We start from the raw sequence: 19,361 nt of genomic DNA, 5'->3' as shown, positions 1-19,361 counted from the left end.
GGGGCTCATAGCCTGATTTATTAACTACAGAAATATAGATTTTAAGTGATTATAAGCAGCAGGCATAGAGATCAAAGTTGGTTACTTAAGAAATAAAAATAAATTTGCAGTCTAAGTTCTACAAACTAGGCAGGATTTATCTCAGGCAGTGTCTCCCTCTGACGGATGGTACAAGCAGGTTACAGGTCTTCAAAACACAGGCTTGGGACTCGTTTACAGCCTGGGGCCACCTTCCTCCAGTTCAAAGTCTTTGTCCTCCAGCCATGTTTCCTGGTGTTGAGTTGTGGGGGGAGTGAGGCCAACTGATGATGTCACTTCCCCTCTTTTATAGTTTCTTCCAGATTGTTGGAAAGATCTATGCTGTGATGTGGGGGTCAATCAGTCCCCATTGGTCAAGCAGTCTCCATTGCATACATGCTTTCTCTGAGAATTCTCCATTGCATACAGTCCCTGGGATAATGGATTCTTTCCCAGATGAGTGTTGATGAGCCATTAACACTGCCTAGCTACTCCACTGTTGTACCTGAAAGGCTGGTTGTGGGTGTTCCCAACCTCAAAACATATGTCAGTAACATATATTGCAATTACAATCCAACAGAATGCTAATGTTTAACAGATCAAGACTTTTAAAATGATACCTCGCAAGGTATACTTTGTACAAAACCTGTCATAATCATATCACCATGGTGAATAAGGAGGTGCCGTGGTGCTGCTATGAGGTACAGAATGTCACACTCTCCCTCAATCTGCCTTTCCTGTAGGAAGCCCCAAACTATGTTCATCTCCACTTTCTGTCTGTTGCTGGCAGCAGTTATACTGCGGTTGGGGTTTGTAGCTTGGGCTAGTAAAGTAGTAAACATTAGAGCTAGTCAAAATATTTCCAACACAAAAGCTCTCTCCCTGTCTCTACTCCCCAGAAAATGCTGAATCATCAAAATCAAAACTTCTGAGGTATCATATTAGATTCACTAAAATATTTGACAGCAAAATTATCACAATATTTCAACAAGGTCAAAACATTTCATTTTGACTTTTTCATTTGGACTTTTATATTATAACATCATTTAGAATGAAATATAAACGCCAGAGGAAAAAATTGGAAATAGGAAATTTTTGGTTCTATCAACCTTTTATTTCCCTCCCTCACGCCCCTTTTGCTGCTGAAAAAAGGAGTGGAGAAATGGGTCAGAAATGGGTGGATGGGAGGGAATGTTTCCCCACAGACAATTTTTTTGTTTAGAAAACATTCCATTTCAAAGGTTTTCTGAACCAAAAACTTTCATTCCCCCTCCCACCCCAAATACTCATACACATACACACTCCCTATTTTAATCTGTCGATGTCAATGGGACAACTCATGGCAGCAAAATTAAGCACATCAGTGAAATATGTGCAGGATTAGGGTTGTGATTAAGGCTATTAGACATGGAATCCATGACTTCCAACAACTTCCGTGACTTCAGCCTGTGGTGGTTAGGAGCTGCAGGGTCCCCCACACCACCCACAGGGGCCAGGAGCTGTGGGGTACCCCCAGAGCTCCCAGCCTTTGGAGGAACCCCCAGAGCTCTCCTGGACGCCAGGAGAAACCCCACAGCTCCTGGCCACCAGGGGCGGCAGCAGCAGAACCCCCGAGCTCCCGGTGGTCGGGAGCGGCGGTGGCAGAACCCCATAACTTTTGGCCCCCAGAGCTACGGGTGGCTGGGTACCCCACAGCTCCAGCTGCCATGGGCAGTGGGGGAATCCCTGAGCTCCCAGCTGCCATGGCCCCTGGAGCTGCGGGCAGCAGAGGTACCCCGCAGCCCCCAGCTGCTGCAGGCAGCTCCTAGCCCCTGCACAGCTGCCCCACTTCAGGCAGTGTGGGGACACACAGATCCCCATTTTGTCATGGATATTTTTAGTAAAAGTCACAGACAGGTCACGGCTTCTGTGAATTATTCTTTTTTGCCCGTGACCTGCCCGTGACTTTTACTAAAAATATTCATGACAAAATCTTAGCTTAGTCATGATCTCCAGAGATGGTTGAAAAACAGAATAATTTTGAGGGAACATTTTCAAAATAATTTTTAAAAGGGAGATTTGTTTGTTTCTTTGATATTTTTTTTTTGGTAGAAAATTTTAATCAGAGCTTTTCTGCTTTCAAAAAATGTTCAAAATGGACATGTTTTAGTGTTCTCCTCGCACGCTTCCTTTTTTTCCATTTTACTGCTGAAAAAAGAAGAAAGGAGGAAACATCCCTGGAATTTGGAGGCTTCATCCCCAAAACACGGAGAGTTTTAAAAAAAATTCAAAATTTTCAGGTTTTTTTTTTAAAAAGGCCAACTTTCAACATAAAGAGTATCAAAAAAAATTCAACCAGCTCTAATCATGGTGTTTGTTACATGGGAGCTGATTGTTCCTGGCATAGGCACTGACTTTTATTTTTCCTGGGGGGGCTCCACCCTGCTCCGCCCCAAAGCCCCATCACCATTCCGCCCCTTCCCCTGAGGCCCTACCCTCACTCCACCTCTTCCCGCCCCGATCTGCCTCCTTCCCCGAGGCCTCCACCTGCCCACCCGCCTGCCACCACTCTCCTCCCTGCCCACTCACCTCTCTCCGTCCTCCCCCAAGCACCTCCCTCAGCCACCAAACAGCTGATCGGCAGCAGCACAGAACAGTTGTAGCTGGTGGGTGCTGAGCACCCACTTTTTTTTCCCATGGCTGCTTGAGGCCCGGAGCATTCATGGTATTGGCGCCTATGGTTCCTGGCATGGGAACATTTCCCAAAACAGAAATCCTCCTTCCCCCTTATTCTATTTGCTTCCCCTCCTTGTCTGTCTAATTATGCTCCTGTCACCCGCTTCTGTTGCTTAGAGGGGACTAAGTGGGAAAATCAAGGACTTTTTCTTACCACAGAGAAAAGCTCCATGTGCCCAACACATGAGCTCATAGACTGCCACCTTAGGTCCCCCTTCAGGAAGCTATTTAAGTGTGATGCCTAAGTATAAACATGAGTAACTCCAATGCAAGTGCTCGGGTGGGGCCTGGGAGGCTAGGGTTCTGTTCCCAGCTCTGCCACAAAAATAATTTTCAGATTAGACTGTAAATTTACAGCTCCCTACTGTAGGGTGCACCACCGCTAGAAGTGGCAGGACTTGGCTTTGATGAATAAAGGATTTTTCATTAAGGCTGCTGGATACAGGCACTCCCTGAGGGTATGTCTACACTAAGAAATTAAGTAGATTTTATAGAAGTCGATTTTTAGAAATCGATTTTATACAGTCGATTGTGTATGTCCCCATTAAGCGCATTAAGTCAGTGGAGTGCATCCTCACTACCATGGCTAGCATTAACTTATGGAGCGGTGCACTGTGGGTAGCTATTCCACAGTTCCCGGAGTCTCTGACACCCATTGGAATTCTGAGTTAAGCTCCCAATGCCTGATGGGGCAAAAACATTGTTGCGGGTGGTTTTGAGTACATGTCGTCAGTCGCCCCTCCTGTGAAAGCAACGACATACAATCATTTCATGCCTTTTTTCCTGGGTTACCCATGCAGACTTCATACCACGGAAAGCATGGAGCCCACTTAGCTCACCGTCATGCACTTTAAAAGCTTGCTGACACTGTTTGCTGACTAGGTCAGACCTCAGCGCAACCAACATTCCCATTGTTATTGCTGCTTGCTATGTGCCCTATAATATCTGTGAGAGTAAGGGAGAGACATTTATGGCGGGGTGGGAGGTTGAGGCAAATTGCCTGGCATCCAATTTTGAGCAGCCAGACACCAGGGCGATTAGAAGAGCACAGTAAGGCGCACTGCATATCAGAGAGGCTTTAAAAACTAGTTTCATGACTGGCCAGGCTTCGGTGTGACAGTTGTGTGTTGATGCAAACCTGCCCCCTTTGTTGATTTTAATCCCCTGTAAGCCAACCACCTCCCCCCTTTGAAATAAGGTAACTATTGTTTTGAAACCATGCATTTTTTCTTTATTAATTAAAAAAAAATGAGATAACGGACAAGGTAGCCCCAGTGGGGTGGGGGAGGAGGAAGGACAAGGCCACATTTGTTATTGTAGCCACACTAAAAATCAAACTGTTTGAATGACAGCCTTCTGTTGCTTGGGCCATCCTCTGGAGTGGAGTGGCTGGGTGCCCAGAGCCTGCCCCCCTCGCATTCTTGGGCATCTGGGTGAGGATGCTATGGAACATGGGGAGGAGGGTAGGCAGTTATACAGTGGATGCAGTGGGGGTCTGTGCTCTTGTTGGCTTTCCTGCAGCTCCAGCAGACGCTTCATCATGTCCGTTTGCTCCTACATTAGCCTCAGCATCATGTTCTGCCTCTGCTTTTCACGCTCACTTAATTCTTTCCTGGCCTCTGCCACTGAATGCCTCCATGCATTAAGCTGTGCCCTATCAGTGCGGGAGGACTGCATGAGCTCGGAAAACATGTCATCGTGAGTGCGTTTTTTTTGCCTTCTACTGTGTGATAACCTCAGGGACTGAGATGATAAGGGAAGCAGAGAAACATTCCATGCTCTACGATTCTGGGAGGACTGCATGGTCACCTCTGCTGCTGAGTGCAGCCGAGTTCACCATGCTGACCAAACAGGAAATGAAATTCAAAAGTTCCTGGTGCTTTTTCTGTGTACCTGGCTAGTGCATCAGAGTTCAAAGTGCTGTCCAGAGCAGTCACAATGGAGCACTCTGGGATAGCTCCCAGAGGCCAGTACCATCAATTTGCATCCGCACTACCCCAATTTCAACCCTGCAAGGTTGATTTTAGTGCTACTTCCCTTGCCGAGGTGGAGTGCAGAAGTTGATTTTAAGAACCCTTTAAGTCGACAGAATGGGGTTGGTTGTGTGGATGCATCAGGACCGCCCAGAGAATTCAGGGAGCCTGGGGCAAAGCAATTTTGGGGGCCCCTTCCATAGAAAAAAGTTGCAATACTATAGAATACTATATTTTCGGGGGGCCCTGTGGGGCTCGGAGTCTAGGGCAAATTGCCCCACTTGCCCCTGCCTCTGGGCGGCCCTGAGATGCATTCATTTTAAAATCGACCTAACATGGCTAAATTAGACCTAACTCCATAGTGTAGAGCAGGCCTGAGTGTACTGTCTAATTTCATCACTAGGGGTCTCCATAAATCTAATCACCTTTTTGACAATTTTTTCCTGTCAAAATAATTCAGCCAGTTCCAGAGTTTTCTGATTTCCAGTTTGTTTATTCACTGCAATAAACTAAAGGGGAAACAAATCCATCCAGAAAGGAAGAGTTTCTGGAATGGAAAGGCAGCAGCTGAGAAGGGCAAATGGAAGCTGAACAGGTGTTCTTCAGTGCAGTGTCGCCAGAGCATGGTGTGGGGATCAGGAGAGGAGCTTCATCAGGAATAACCCTGTGAGGACTGGGAGGAGGAGAAGCCCAGATGATCCTGGATTCGTGCCAGCCGCAAAAAGGGCTGGACCCCTAGTTTGGCTGGCTGCACTGGGGGCTGGTCCCTTAGCTGTGCCACTTGTACTGGGGGCTGGTCCCTTAATCGGGCTGGTTACACTAGGAGCTGGTCCTTTAGCTGTGCCACTTGTACTCGGGGCTGGCCCCTGAGCTGTGCCACTTGCACCCGGGGCTGGTCCCTTAGTCGGTTCAGACTTGCCAGGAGCTGGCCTGCATGTGGCCGTGCTTAGGTCTATGTTGTCTCCGAAGATCCCTGAATCTCCTTTTAAATGGGTGCAGACAGATTCAGTGGCGCAACCCTTCATGGTGATCTGTACAGGAAATAAAACTGCCCCAGGAAAAAGAAGCAGCTCGTCAGTGTCAGTCCCCCTCCTCTGCTGTGATGCAGGCTCACTGTGTGCCCTTGGACAAATCTCTGGGACCCCAGATCTAAAACCCACTGACAACACCCATTCACTTCAGTAGGCTTTATATTAGTCCCATTCTTCATTGAGCAACGAAACAATTCACAGTTGGTGGCAAGGAGTGGGATCTCTAAGAGGAGAGTCCTTGTGTTAATGAAGGGACTGGGCTAGGACTCAGAATATCTGAATTCAAGTCTTGGCTCTGCCATAGACTCCCTGATTGACCTTGGGCACATCACTTAGGTGCAGATTTTAGGAGTGTAACATAGGCGGAAGTTTAATTTTAATGGGATCTTGGTCCCTAGTGCCCCAAACTCCTTTGAGGATCCCAACCATAATCTCTCCATCCCTCAGTTTCCTCATCTGCACAATGGAGATAATAATTGTTCCTTTACTATTTAGATGGTAAAATCTGTGCAACGGTGAATGATTGTGTCTGTGCAGTGTCTGGCACAATGGGGGACCCTTCCAATCTCAGTCAGGTCTGTACAGCGCCTAGCATAACAATAGCAAGAGATCGAGTCCAAGGGAAAACAGACACAGAGGCTTGCCTGAGGTCACACAATAGGCTGGTTGCTGTCTGATATTAGAACTCAGGTGTCTGGAGTCCAATCCCAATCCCTTATCTACCAGACCATAGGTGTTGTCTGAGAGAAAATAATAAGAAAGCAAATAGCATACCAGAATAAATAAATTCAAATTACCCATTGTTATGCTTCCGGTTACTGCGATGCATTGGGTCTCAGATCCAGTGCAAGCTAAGGTCTCTTTGCTGCATGGAAAGTTAAACACAGAAGAGCAGGCAGGGCAAAGCCGACCATTTGGGATTGTGTTTGCTGGGGGCACTGTGAAGAAGCCAAGCAAATGCAGTCAGTTTAGGGGATATTCCAAAATAGGCTTCAGGACAGAGAGAGCAGTTTAGGGTTGAACAGCTCAGCCCCACATCCCACACACAGGAGCTCAGGAGACACTGGAGGTAGCAAGGTTAGTGGCATCAATTTGCAGCACAGACCAGTTGAACCATGCCCCATGTGGAATCAGCTGCAGTTTGTGGCAGTCTAGAGCCACATTCACTTAATTCCACCTCTTCCCCCAGGAACCCTGTGCTATTCACTGCAGGCAGTGGGACTGTTCTTATGGCTCAGTATAATTCACTACAGCACCCCCTGAGGGGCAGGAGACTGTTCTCAAGGGTTCATTGCTGAGACTGTTCTAGAAAAGAGGGGTGTTGGTGGGCAGACGGGGAGGAGGGGGAATGAAGAGGAAGAATTGGTGTGGGAGTGGTAGTAGGAGGGAAGATAGAGAGAAGGATACATACTTGTAATGGAGGCTGTACTGCAGGCATCCCCCACACAACAGTTGGTGCTCTTCCTTATTGCCATTCCCTCCCCAAACCTCGTAACAACAGGGCTGGCTCTGCACTCACTGGATGCCGTGCAGGACTTGGTTACTTTCTGTATATTCAATCCCACTTTACAGAAGGAGAAGACCTATGTTTACTCACCAACTCAGCCACCCTATCCCCATGCTCGTCAAAAAGACGTCTGTGTCTTTATCTTTAGTCTACCCAGGCGGAAACTGAAGCATGGAGACTTGCCTGAGGTTACAGAGTCAGTAACAGAACCCTGGAGGCCTGAGTCCTAGCCCACACCCTGCTCCACTCCAGGGCTGGCCTTTGGGAAAATGGCGCCCTGGGTGAACTTGTATTTTGGCGCCTCTGGCCCCCGTGGGCACGGTGCCTCCCCATTTCCCCTGGCCACCATGGGCTCCCCATCACCTCTGGCCCCCAAGGTTTCCCCCTCCACCAGGGCCCTGCTGCCTTTACCTACCCCCCTCCACCAGTGCTGAATTGACATTGAAAGAGGAGCTCAGCCCCAGCAAACCTTGGCACAAATTAAGCACTAGCTGGGTACCTGGAGAGTGGCAGCTGCTAGCTGGGTGCCTAGCTATGAAGACTGCCACCAGCAGCAGCGAAGTAAGGGTGCCATTGTGTATGGTGTATTGCCACCCTTACTTTGTGCTGGACTGTACTCCCTTCGCCCCAATCCCTTTACCCCCTCCTGTGCCTCTAAACCCTGCACTGTACCCCCTTCGCCCAAATCCCTGCACCCCCGCCTGTGTCTCTAAACCTTGCATCCCTCTTTTGTGCTCCTGAACCCTGCACTGTGCCCTTAAACCCTGCACTATGCCCCCTCTGCCCCAAACCCATGCACCCTCCTCCTGCACACCTAGCCCTTGCACTCTCCTTCTGTGCCCACATGGGGAAACTGCCCTGGATGCAGTTTCCTGCTGCTCGCTCCCCGCCTCCAACACTGCTCATCCATGCACCCTAGTGAGTCATGGGTGGAAGCGACAAGCAATGTGAGGGCTCCCTACACCCAGGTCACTTTCCCCCACTCCCGGCCTGCATAAGGGGAGGGTAGGAGAGCCAAGGCTCCTGATGCTTGCCTCACAGCACAGCCCAGGTGGGGAAAGTGACCTGGATGCACGGAATGCCTAGCGTGGCTACACGTTCCCCCACATAGGTGTCGACTGTGTGGGTGCTCTGGGGCTTGAGCACCCACCAGGAAAAAATGTTGAGTGCTGAACACCCACCGGCAGCCCTCCTGTTAGCTCGTGCCTCCTCCCCAGCTACCCCATGGATCAGTATCTCTCTCTCCTTCCCTGTGCCTCCTTCCCGCCACAATCAGCTGTTTTGCGGCATGCAGGAGGCTGGGAGAGAACAGGAGGAGTATATATGCGTCACTCTTTGCTCCCCCATTCCTCCGCTGGGAGAAAGCAGGGAGAAATCTCAGCACGTCCCTCCATGTGTCATAAGAACATAAGCACGGCCATACTGGGTCAGACTAAAGGTCCATCTAGCCCAGTAGCATGTCTTTCGACAGTGGCCAATGCCAGGTGCCCCAGAGGGAATGAACAGAACAGGTGATGATCAAGTGATCCATCCCTGGTTGCCCATTCCCAGCTTCTGGGAAACAGAGGCTAGAGACACCATCGCTGCCCATCCTGGCTAATAGCCATTGATGGACCTATCCTCCATGATTTTATTTAGTTCTTCTTTGAACTCTGTTATAGTCTTGGCCGTCACAACATCCTCTGGCAAGGAGTTTCACAGATTGACTGTGCATTGTGTGAAAAAATACTTCCTTTTGTTTGTTTTAAACCTGCTGCCTATTAATTTCATTTGGTGGCCCCTAGTTCTTATGTTAAGAGGAGTAAATAACACTTCCTTATTTACTTTCTCTGTACTACTCATGATTTTATAGACCTCTATCATCTTCCCCCTTAGTCGTCTCTTTCCCAATCTGAAAAGTCCTAGTCTTACTAATCTCTCCTCATACAGCAGCCATTCCATACCCCTAACCATTTTTGTTCCCCTTTTCTGAATCCAATATCCAATATATCTTTTTCGAGAGGGGCGACCACATCTGCATGCCGTATTCAAAAATTGAGCATACCATGGATTTAGATACAGGCAATATGATACTTTCTGTCTTATTCTCTATCTCTTTCTTAATGGTTCCCAACATTCTGTTCACTTTTTTGACTGCCCTGCACATTGAGTGGATGTTTTCAGAGAACTATCCACAGTGACTCCAAGATCTCTTTCTTGAGTTGTAATAGCTAATTTAGACCCCATCATTTTATATGTATAGTTAGGATTATGTTTTCCAATGTGCATTACTTCGCGTTTATCAATATTACATTTCATCTGCCATTTTGTTGCCCAGTCACTCTGTCTTGAGAGATCCTTTTGTAGCTCTTTGCAGTCTGCCTGGGACTTAACTATCTTGAGTAGTTTTGTGTCATCTGCAAATGTTGCCACCTCACTGTTTACCCCTTTTTCCAGATCATTTATGAGTATCTTAAATAGGACTGTGCCCAATACAGACCCCGGGGGACAACACTATTTATCTCTCTCCATTCTGAAAAATGACTATTTATATCTACCCTTTGTTTCCTATCTTTTAACCAGTTACCAATCCAGGAGAGAACCTTCCCTCTTATCCCATGACAGCTTACTTTGCTTAAGAGCCTTTGGTGAGGGACCTTGTGAAATGCTTTCTGAATATCTAAATACGCTATATTCACTGGACCCCCTACCTTGTCCACATACTTGTTTTATCTGTATTCAGTTTTCTTACTGTACTAGGCTTAGACTTGAGTGTTTTATTTTGTTTTGCTTGGTAATTCACTTTTTTCTGTCTATTATTACTTGGAACCACTTAAATCCTACTTTTTCTATTTAATAAAATCACTTTTTACTTATTAATTAACCCAGAGTATGTATTAATACCTGGGGTGGAGGCAAACAGCTGTGCATTCCTCTCTATCACTGTTATAGAGGGCAAACAATTTATGAGTTTGCTCTGTATAAGCTTTATGCAGGGTAAAACAAATTAATTTGGGGTTTGGACCCCATTGGGAGCTGTGTATCTGAATGCTGGAGACAGGAGCACTTCTTAAGCTGTTTTCAGTTAAGCCTGCAGCTTGTGGGGGATGTAGTCCAGACTTGGGTCTGTGTTTGTAGCAGGCTAGTGTGTCTGGCTCAAACCAGGCAGGGCACTGAAGTCCCAAGCTGGCAGGGAAAACAGGCTTAGAGGTAGTCTCAGCACATCAGTTGGCAGTCCCAAGGGGGTTTCTGTGATCCAGCCCATCACAGGCATCACATTAGCTATCCTCCAGTCATTTTGGTACAGAAGTTTACAGACGACAGTTAGTAGTCCTGCAATTTCACATCTGAGTTCTTTCAGAACTCTTGGGTAAACCCCATCTGGTCCTGGTGACTTATTACTGTTTAGTTTAGGGGTTCTCAGACTGGGGGTTTGGACCCCTCAAGGGGCCATGAGGTTATTACATGGGGGGTCGCGAGCTGTCAGCCTCTACCCCAAACCTCACTTTGCCGCCAGCATTTATAATGGTGTTAAATCTATGAAAAGGTGTTTTTAATCTATAAGGGGGGGGTCGCACTTAGGCTTGCTGTGTGAAAGGAGTCACCAGTATAAAAGTCTGAGAACCCCTGGTTTAGTTTATCAATTTGTTCCAAAACCTCCTCTTATAACACCTCAATCTGGGACAGTTCCTCAGATTTGCCACCTAAAAAGAATGGCTCAGATTTGGAAATCTCCCTCACATTCTTGCGGGTCACCTCTGTGAGTTAGTGGCCCTCTCCTACCAGTCAGCAACACACACCTCTGTGCTGCTGCACAGCACCCCCCTGACCATATCACCCTTGACGGTTTCTCAGGTGGTCCATCCCTAAAACTATCGCTGCTCCAACCCACTGGCCCCATTCCCCAAGTTCAGAATAAAACCCAGGAAACTTGACTCCCAGTCTATCTCCTGTTCCAACCCACTAGACCTCATTCTTCACCCAGAACTGGGAATAGATCCGAGTGTGCTCTGAGCACTGGACCATGCTGATGTGAGATCTGGCTCATCTACCTATTAGGGTTTCAAACACAGTGATGGCACAGGAATCTTCTCCAGAACTGCACGTCTCCATGCTGCCCCTGCAGTCCCTGCCGAACTCAGAGCAAACCTCACACTGCAGACAGGCACCTAGAAAAGGAGAGAGACAATTATGTAGATTTGTCCCTTGCCCTCTCACCTTCCCCTGGGTTCTTAGGGAAACCATCTGGTGCAACCTGCCAATGCTTTCTCTCTCTCTCACACACACACACACCCCAGCTCTGATCCTGGCAGCAGATTCCCCATTTTTAAAATTTCCTGCAGGAATTTCCCAACAGGGGATTTTCAAAAGTGGATTTTTCCCACAACATTTTTTGTGGGGGATAAAACACCAATTTTCCAGCCATTTCTAAAAAGGAATCAATCAGAACATGTCTTGGAGGACCTCAAGTATCAATATTTCCTCTTATTTCTAGAATATTTCAATGTGTTGTCATGCCAACTGGGGACTTCACAAGGAATCTGTTCTTTTCCCTTCAACATGTCCAGTTGGCCCATTTTTCCCGATACTGCCTTTTTGGTGACATTTCTAAACAAATTTATACAAAGGACCAAGTTGGACTTTTGCTATTTTATGCAAACTAGATTGCAAGTTGCTGCAGAGAAACAGCCCTGACTCACCCAGACCTAGGAGAGCAAACAGAATGCAGAGAAAGAAGGGAGCCTTCATGGTGATAAGAAGAGTGTGAATTGGAGCTGGGGTCTCTGATGCAACAAATTCTCCATCCAGAGGATTTATACAAGCAGAGGCTGAAGAGAAGTCACAAGAGGAATTTCACCTGCAAAAAGGAAATAAATTGAATGGTGTGATGTAAGTGTCATTAATAGGGCTCTATGAAATTCACAGTCCATTTTGGTCAATTTCATGGTCATAGGATTTTTAAAATGGTACATTTCATTATTTCATCTATTTAAATCTGAAATTTCATGGTGATGTAATTGTAGGGATCCTGACCAGAAAAGGAGTTGTGGAGTGCTCACGAGGTTATTTTTTGGGGGGTTCTGGTACTGCTACCCTTATTTCTGCACTGCTGCTGGCATTGGGAGTGTTGCCAGAGCTGGGCAGCTGGAGAGCAGTGACTGCTGGCTGGGAGCCTAGTTCTGAAGGCAGAGCCATCACTAGCATCAGTGCAGAAGTAAGGGGGGCAAGGTATGGTATTGTCACCCTTAATTTTGCAGTGCTGCTGGTGGGGTGCTGCCTTCAGAGCTGGGCGACCCCGCTGCATCTCCATTTTGGATCAGGACACCTAATTTGGGCAACACTGGTCTCCCCCATGAAATCTGTATAATATAGGGTAAAAGCACACGAAAGACCAGATGTCACAGAGGGAGACCAGATGTCATGGTCCATGACGCATTTTTCATGGCAGTGAATTTGGTAGAGCCCTAGTCATTAAACAGCAGGTTGAAGGTGCCCAGGAACTATTAGCATTTCCTGTGGCAGGGAACTGCACAGGTTAATGACGGATTGTGTAAAGAACCCGAAGGTTTTTTTCATCTGCCACCTTTATACTTGTTGCCTTTTATTTTCATAGGGTGCCTGTTTGAGAAGAGAGAGTGAATGCTCATTCTCAGCTCTTGCCCCCTTGCCCTGATCTCAGGACCATGTACTGGGCCATGCACCGGGCATGTGTGATGGGGTAAATGTGTGCTGGGGCAATATTATCTATAATTATTACACTCACCATCTTCCAGCACCTCTGCATAGCCTTTGCTGAAGCACAGGCCAGAGTTCTGTCTTTTGTGAAACCATTTACATAGAGTTCAACTTTAGGGCTATATGTAAAACCCTGATAAATAGGTGGTGTTAGTTCCCAGTCAACCACAAAGAGTACCACACAGTTTCTTAGGTCAGGTCTACACTACAGACCTATATCAGTATAACTGTGTGGCTCAGGGTTGTGGGGTGACGTAGTTATAGTGACCTAACCCCCTGTGTGGACAGCGCTTTGTCAGTGGGAGAGCTTCTGCTGTTGACATGGCTACTGCCTATAGGCACCGACTCCGTGGGTGCTCTGGGGCTGGAACACCCAAGGAAAAAATTAGTGGGTGCTCAGCAGCCACCCACTGATCAGCTGTTCAGCAGTCCCCACCGATCAGCTCCTTCTTCCCCTCAGCACCTTCTGCCCATCGCTGATCAATTGTACAGTAGCGGGCGGGAGGTGCTGGGGCAGGGGCAAGAGGCAGAGCGAGGGCAGAGTGCTCTCAGGGAGGGGGTGGACTGGAGGCAGGAAGAGGTGGGATGTGGCTTTGGGGAAGGATTGGAGTGGGAGCGGGATTGGGGGTGGGACATTGGGGTGGAGTGGTCGTAGAGCACACCTGGGGAAAGCTGAAAGTTGGCACCTGTGTGTACTGCCTTTCAGGGAGGTGGATTAATGGTGCAGTAGCATCTTCACTAAAGTGCTACCATACCGTAGCGCTGTATATGAAGACAAGCGCTCAGTAAAACAAAGATTTAATGCTCAAGAAAATATTGTAAATAGCATTTGGAACACTATCAGTAACTTCAACAAAAACTGTTAGGCAGTAAATGCACTGGTGTTCCTTACAGAGACAAGATGGTTCTTTTACTGAACAGATTTGACATGCTTTTGAGCTACACAGAGCTCTTCCTCAGGTCAGAGGTCTCTAGTATCCTGGGACTAATACTGCTATACATATCCTGCATACAATTTGTGTACCTAATACAGACTTTCTTCACACCTTGTTCCTCTCATATACATTCAAATATAAGGTTTCAATCTAACATTTCGTATACTTTAGTACATACATCAAAACACTTTCCCCTTTGATGATGATTTCTCAGTCTGTAATCATAATATGCAAGCGTGTGTCCAGGGCCAGCTTTAGGAAGTGTGGGGCCCAATTCGAACAGTTTCGACAGGGCCCCAGCAGAGATGACTAAAAAAAAACAAAACACATACATGTAAAAAAACACATGGGGCTTATACTCACTGGGCAGTGCTCCAAGTCTTCAGCGCACTTCTGCGGCGGGTCCTTCACTCGCTCCAGGTCTTCGGCAGCACTAAGATCCAGAGCGAGCAAAGGACCCGCCTCTGAAGTGCTGCCGAAGAGCCGGAGCACAGCCAAGTGAGTAAAAATTAAAAAGGCACCTCTAGCCAGGGAAGGGATTCTCACTGGGTGCAGGGCCTTCTTAGGCGCGGGGCCCGATTCGGGGGAATTGGTGGAATAGGCCTAAAGCCAGCCCTGCATGTGTCACCTGAACTCTTCAGAGTTGGAGGAGAATGGCAGCATCTGAGTCTTTTAAAATGTCTGAGAACCCTGTTAGTAAACAAACTGTCTGGAGTAATCTGCACAGCTAGCAGCATTCCAGCATTTGGGTTAATAGCTGACCGGTCCTCTCAGTTGCAGGTGATACAGAAATCTATAGCCTGTACTCAAAGTGGTCTAGGCATTGGGAGCAGCATATAAAATATCCATTCCTTGGATTCTATAAGACTCTCACTCCACAGGGCAATATCTTTCCCCCATAAACCCAGCTATGTCAGACAAGAATGTACAAACCCCCACCTCACTAAGTGCTGCCTCATGCTCTTTAACTGAGACAGAATCTCCAACTAAAGCATTAGCTAATAGCTAAATGTCAATTCTACCAGCTGTACAATCCCCTCAGAGTTCTCCCTCTAAAGCAGGGGTTCTCATTCTTTTTCTCTCAATCCCCGCCCCCCAACATGCTATAAAAACTCCACGGCCCACCTGTGTCACAATAACTGGTTTTCTGCGTGTAAAAGCCTGGGCCAGCATTAGGGGGTAGCAAGCAGGGCAATTGCCTGGGGCCTCATGCCAGAAGAACCCCCACAAAGCTACATTGCTCAGATTTTGGCTTCAGCCTCAGATGTCATGGCTCAGGGCCTAGGTTTCAACCTCATGCAGCAGGGCTTCAGCTTTCTATTCTGGGCCCTTGTAAGTTTAATGCTGGCCCTGCTTGGTGCCCCCTCTACCCCCACGAGGCCTTGAATCCCTGGTTGAGAACCACTGCTATAAAGGTCTGTAAGACACACTGTGGTGGACCAACCATTTTAATGGAGGGCTTTCATAGTAAAGTAAAGCTGGAATAGCACTCACCTATAGCCAAAGTAATACCAGTATTAGGAACCAGTCCTCACAGCAGACACATCTCCTGGTCCTGAGTTGATAAGCCACAGAGTCTACCAGGCTGTCTTTTATTTATAAGTGTAGCCAGATGCGCCCCCACTCTCCACTCGAGTGCAGTTTGCACAGTTTCCTGTTGTGCTGTTACAAAGCCACAAGCAGCAGAAGCTCTCCAATGATGTTAGATGCTTTCATGGGGTAGGGACAGGGAGGAGACCCTGACCCCGAACCCCATGGGGACCCTGACCCCAACATTGTGGGGCTGGGGAGCATCCAGGACCCCAACCCAGGACCCAACCAAGATCTCAGACTCAGCTGGGGCCCTGGACCCCAAGCTGCTATGCAGGGTCATGCAGCAGTCTAGAGCTCGCAGCCATTAGCACACAGCTGAGCTGGGCCGCACTGCAGCTGGCTGCTAATTGGGCTGCATGCGACTCGTGGGCTGCAGGTTGAGAACAATTGCTTTACTGTCATACCCATTTTTAGGATAATTGGATAATATATGTAGATTGCTCAACACTTAAAATCAGATTGTAACAAAGAGTCTGATGGAACCTTAACTATGGTAGGGCTGCTGCCATCCCAAAAGTAATAATATTTAATGAGTGGCAACTCTTCGTTTAAAGGGGAATTTTTTCATGAAAAATTTGAAGCCATTTGCATTCCATTTCTTACTTTTAATTTCATTTTCACAAAAAAATCCTGGAAATGTTTGAGTTTGACATTTTTTGTTTTTTATTTCCCCTCCTCTTTTTCAACCCTCCATTTCACTGTGAAATGGGGGGAATTGGAAAGATAACAAAGCAAGGAATAACAAGCAAACATAAAAGGCCCAAACAGGCCATGACTATTTTTTGTTTTCTGCTTTGGCCAGAAAACTGATTCTAGTTGAAAGATCCATTGTCAAACAGCTGTCAACCTATGGAAGAACAGAATCCCAGAATAAAATAGTTCTGGGGCAATTGACCCTGTCAGAATCATAAGGAAAGCAAAGCTGACTAACCTCAACGTTGTGTTCCCAGCTCCAGACAGGGAATTGAGACTAAGGTTCAGAGAAGGGGAGCTTGATAGTAGTATAACCTTGATAGCATTCATCACCATGTATTTTTGACAGGTGTCTATGCCTCCTTTAATGCTTATGTCCTGCCCTCTGTTCCTGTTTCCATTGATATCGAGGTTTGGCAGTGTCTGCCATTTTGAATTTATTTTTTAATTATTTTTCATGTTTGAATAAGGGGAATGTTGCATGCTTGTGCTTTGATACATTTGGTTGATTGTTTAGAGCAGTGGTTCCCAAACTTGTTCCACTGCTTGTGCAGGGAAAATCCCTGGCGGGCCGGGCCAGTTTGTTTACCTGCCGCATCTGCAGGTTTTGCTGTTTGCAGCTCCCAGTGGCTGCGGTTCACTGCTCCAGGCCAATGGGAGCTGCTGGAAGGGGCAGCCAGTATGTCCCTTGGCCTGCACCACTTCCAACTGCTCCCATTGGTCTGGAGCAGCGAACCATGGGCACTGGGAGCAGGCAGGTAAACAAAGTGGCCTGGCCCACAAGGGGCTTTCCCTGCACAAGCGGCGGAACAAGTTTGGGAACCACTGGTTTAGAGAAAAAGGTTGAAAGAATAGAGCGAGAGAGTTTAAAGATTAAAAAAAAGAAAGATTTGGTAAGATTTAGAGGAGAAAAGGAAAGAAAAGTTATTAAAGAAAAGAGATTTTTAGTTAGGTTTAGTAAGGAGAGACGATTTTAAAGGCCTAGTTTGGCATGTTATTAAAGAATAAAAAGAAATTAAATAAATTAAAAAAGTTGATTAAATATAACATGAGGTTAAAAAAAACACGGCAAAAAAAAAGGGAACTGTATAAAGCAGAGACTGTGTAGTAAGCACATGGTAAAAATATAAAGGCAGGTTAAGAAAGAAACATTTAAAATATGAAATATAAGGATAGGTTAAGAAAAGAGCGTTTAAAAAGAATTAAATAAAAGAGAAACATATAAAGATAGGATAAGAGAGAACAGGGCAAGAAAGGGGAAAAGAAAGCCCCTTTGCAAAGGGCAAAGATAGACAGCACATGGTTGATTAATAGGATGACCAGATAGCAAGTGTGAAAAATCAGGATGGGGGTGGGAGGTAATAGGTGCCTATATAAGAAAAAGCCCCAAAAATCGGGACTGTCTCTATAAAATCAGGACATCTGGTCACCCTATTGATTCAGGGAGAGAAGGAGCTTACCCCTTGTGGCTGCTCCTGGGTAAAGAGAGTGCTTCCAAGACTCACAACTCCTCAGGCTAGTTATGACTACCTTTGGATCGGACCAATCAGATGCTTTTCTACAGATGTGTGATAGAATACTTTTTCCTGAACCAATCCTATAGTCCCAAAATTTTTAAACAAGAGCCATTTCCTTCTCATCCCACTCCTTTATCTGCCTTATTCTTATCTAAAAAACCAGACCTCAAGCATCTCTCCCACCTCTAGCACTTTTACATAGGTGCTTTAATAAAGGTTAAAACCATAAGCCCTTAGGCCTGGTCTACACTACGCGTTTAAATCGATTTAAAAAGCGTTAAATCGATTTAACACTGTACCTGTCTACACTACAATGCCCTTTATATCGATATAAAGGGCTCTTTAAATTGATTTCTGTACTCCACCCCGACGAGAGGAGTAGCGCTAAATTCTATATTAACATATCGGATTATGGTTAGTGTGGACGGAAATCGACGTTATTGGCCTCCGGGCGGTATCCCACAGTGCAACTGACCACTCTGGACGAGCAATCTGAACTTGGATGCAGCGGGCAGCGTAACAGGAAAAGCTCCGCGAACTTTTGAATTACATTTCCTGTTTGCCCAGCGTGGAGCTCTGATCAGCATGGGTGTGGCGATGCAGTCTCAATCCAAAAAGAGCTCCAGCATGGGACCGTACGGGTGAGATACTAGATCTGATCACTGTATGGGAGACAAATCTGTTGTATCAGAGCTCCGTTACAGAACACAAAAATGCCAAAGCGTTTTGAAAAAAAATCTCCAGGATACACAGCGCTGCGTGACAAGCGTAACGGGAAGCCAGAGACTCAAATGGACGCTCATGGATGGAGGGAGTACTGAGGACTCCAGCTATCCCACAGTCCACAGCAGTCTCTGAAAAGTATTTGCATTCTTGGCTGAGCTCCAATGTCTGTAGGTTCAAAACACAGTGTCTGGCGTGGTTCAGGGAATAGCTCCTCAGTTCCCCACCCACACACACACCACGTGAAAGAAAAGGGAAAGAAATCATTTCTTGACTTCTTTCAGTGTCACATTATGTGTACTAAATGCTGCTGGTAGACGCGATGCTGCAGCAGTGAAGAGCAGTATCCACTCCTCTCCCCTCCCCGGTGGTAGACGGTACAATATGACTGATATCGTCGTCGCCATCAAGCCTGTGAGTGCTCCTGGCTGGCCTCAGGTTGAGACTGGCCGGGGCGCCTGGGTAAAAATGGGATGACTCCCAGTAGATGGTACAGAACGGCTGGTAACTGTCTTCATCATAGCAACTAGGGGTGAGCTTCATCACCTCTCTCCTTTCCTATGTAAAGAAAAGATTCCGTACTGCCTGGACTGTCATAGCCCCGGGAGCTGCCTCCCCCTCATTTTATCTCACTAAACAAGTCTCTGTTTCTTATTCCTGCATTTCTTTATAACTTTCATGACACAAATGGGGGGGACACTGCCCACGGTAGCCAGGAAGGTTGGGGGAGGAGGAAGCAATGGGTGGAGTTGTTGCAGGGGGCCCCCTGTGAATATTGACATGGAGCAGCTGTGCTCTGATACACTGGTCCTCTAATACACTTGCCCTTATTCTAGGCAGGACTGACTCTATTTTTTAGAAACCATAAGGGAGGGATTGACCTCAGTCCCAAGTGAGTCAATCCCAATTTTTGCTTTTGCGTTGCGCCCCCAGCCGATTTC

General features: G+C 46.8%; 1 protein-coding gene across 2 annotated transcripts in view; it reads right to left on the bottom strand.

Moving 5' to 3' along the window:
- Nucleotides 1-5,193: 5,193 nt before the first annotated feature.
- LOC116835268 (phospholipase A2 inhibitor and Ly6/PLAUR domain-containing protein-like) overlaps nucleotides 5,194-19,361 on the bottom strand; it is a 42,029-nt gene continuing 27,861 nt past the window's right edge. The window contains exons 1-6 of one of the 2 annotated variants that reach the window (XM_075070451.1): nucleotides 15,389-15,459; nucleotides 11,924-12,081; nucleotides 11,276-11,392; nucleotides 7,149-7,301; nucleotides 6,535-6,675; nucleotides 5,194-5,754 (exon numbers count right to left, since the gene is read on the bottom strand). In XM_075070451.1, coding sequence (XP_074926552.1) covers nucleotides 5,342-5,754; nucleotides 6,535-6,675; nucleotides 7,149-7,301; nucleotides 11,276-11,392; nucleotides 11,924-11,972 — 873 coding nt within the window. In that variant the 5' untranslated portion in view covers nucleotides 11,973-12,081; nucleotides 15,389-15,459 and the 3' untranslated portion in view covers nucleotides 5,194-5,341. Of the gene's footprint in view, nucleotides 5,755-6,534; nucleotides 6,676-7,148; nucleotides 7,302-11,275; nucleotides 11,393-11,923; nucleotides 12,082-15,388; nucleotides 15,460-19,361 lie in introns of those variants that run through there. The other variant, XM_075070452.1, reaches the window with a different exon arrangement.

The sequence above is a fragment of the Chelonoidis abingdonii genome, chromosome 11 (genome assembly GCF_003597395.2).
Source record: "Chelonoidis abingdonii isolate Lonesome George chromosome 11, CheloAbing_2.0, whole genome shotgun sequence".
In the NCBI taxonomy this organism is placed as follows: Eukaryota; Metazoa; Chordata; order Testudines; family Testudinidae; genus Chelonoidis; species Chelonoidis abingdonii.
The sequence above is the reverse complement of the archived record's forward strand: the minus strand, read 5'-3'. Positions and strand labels throughout refer to the sequence as shown.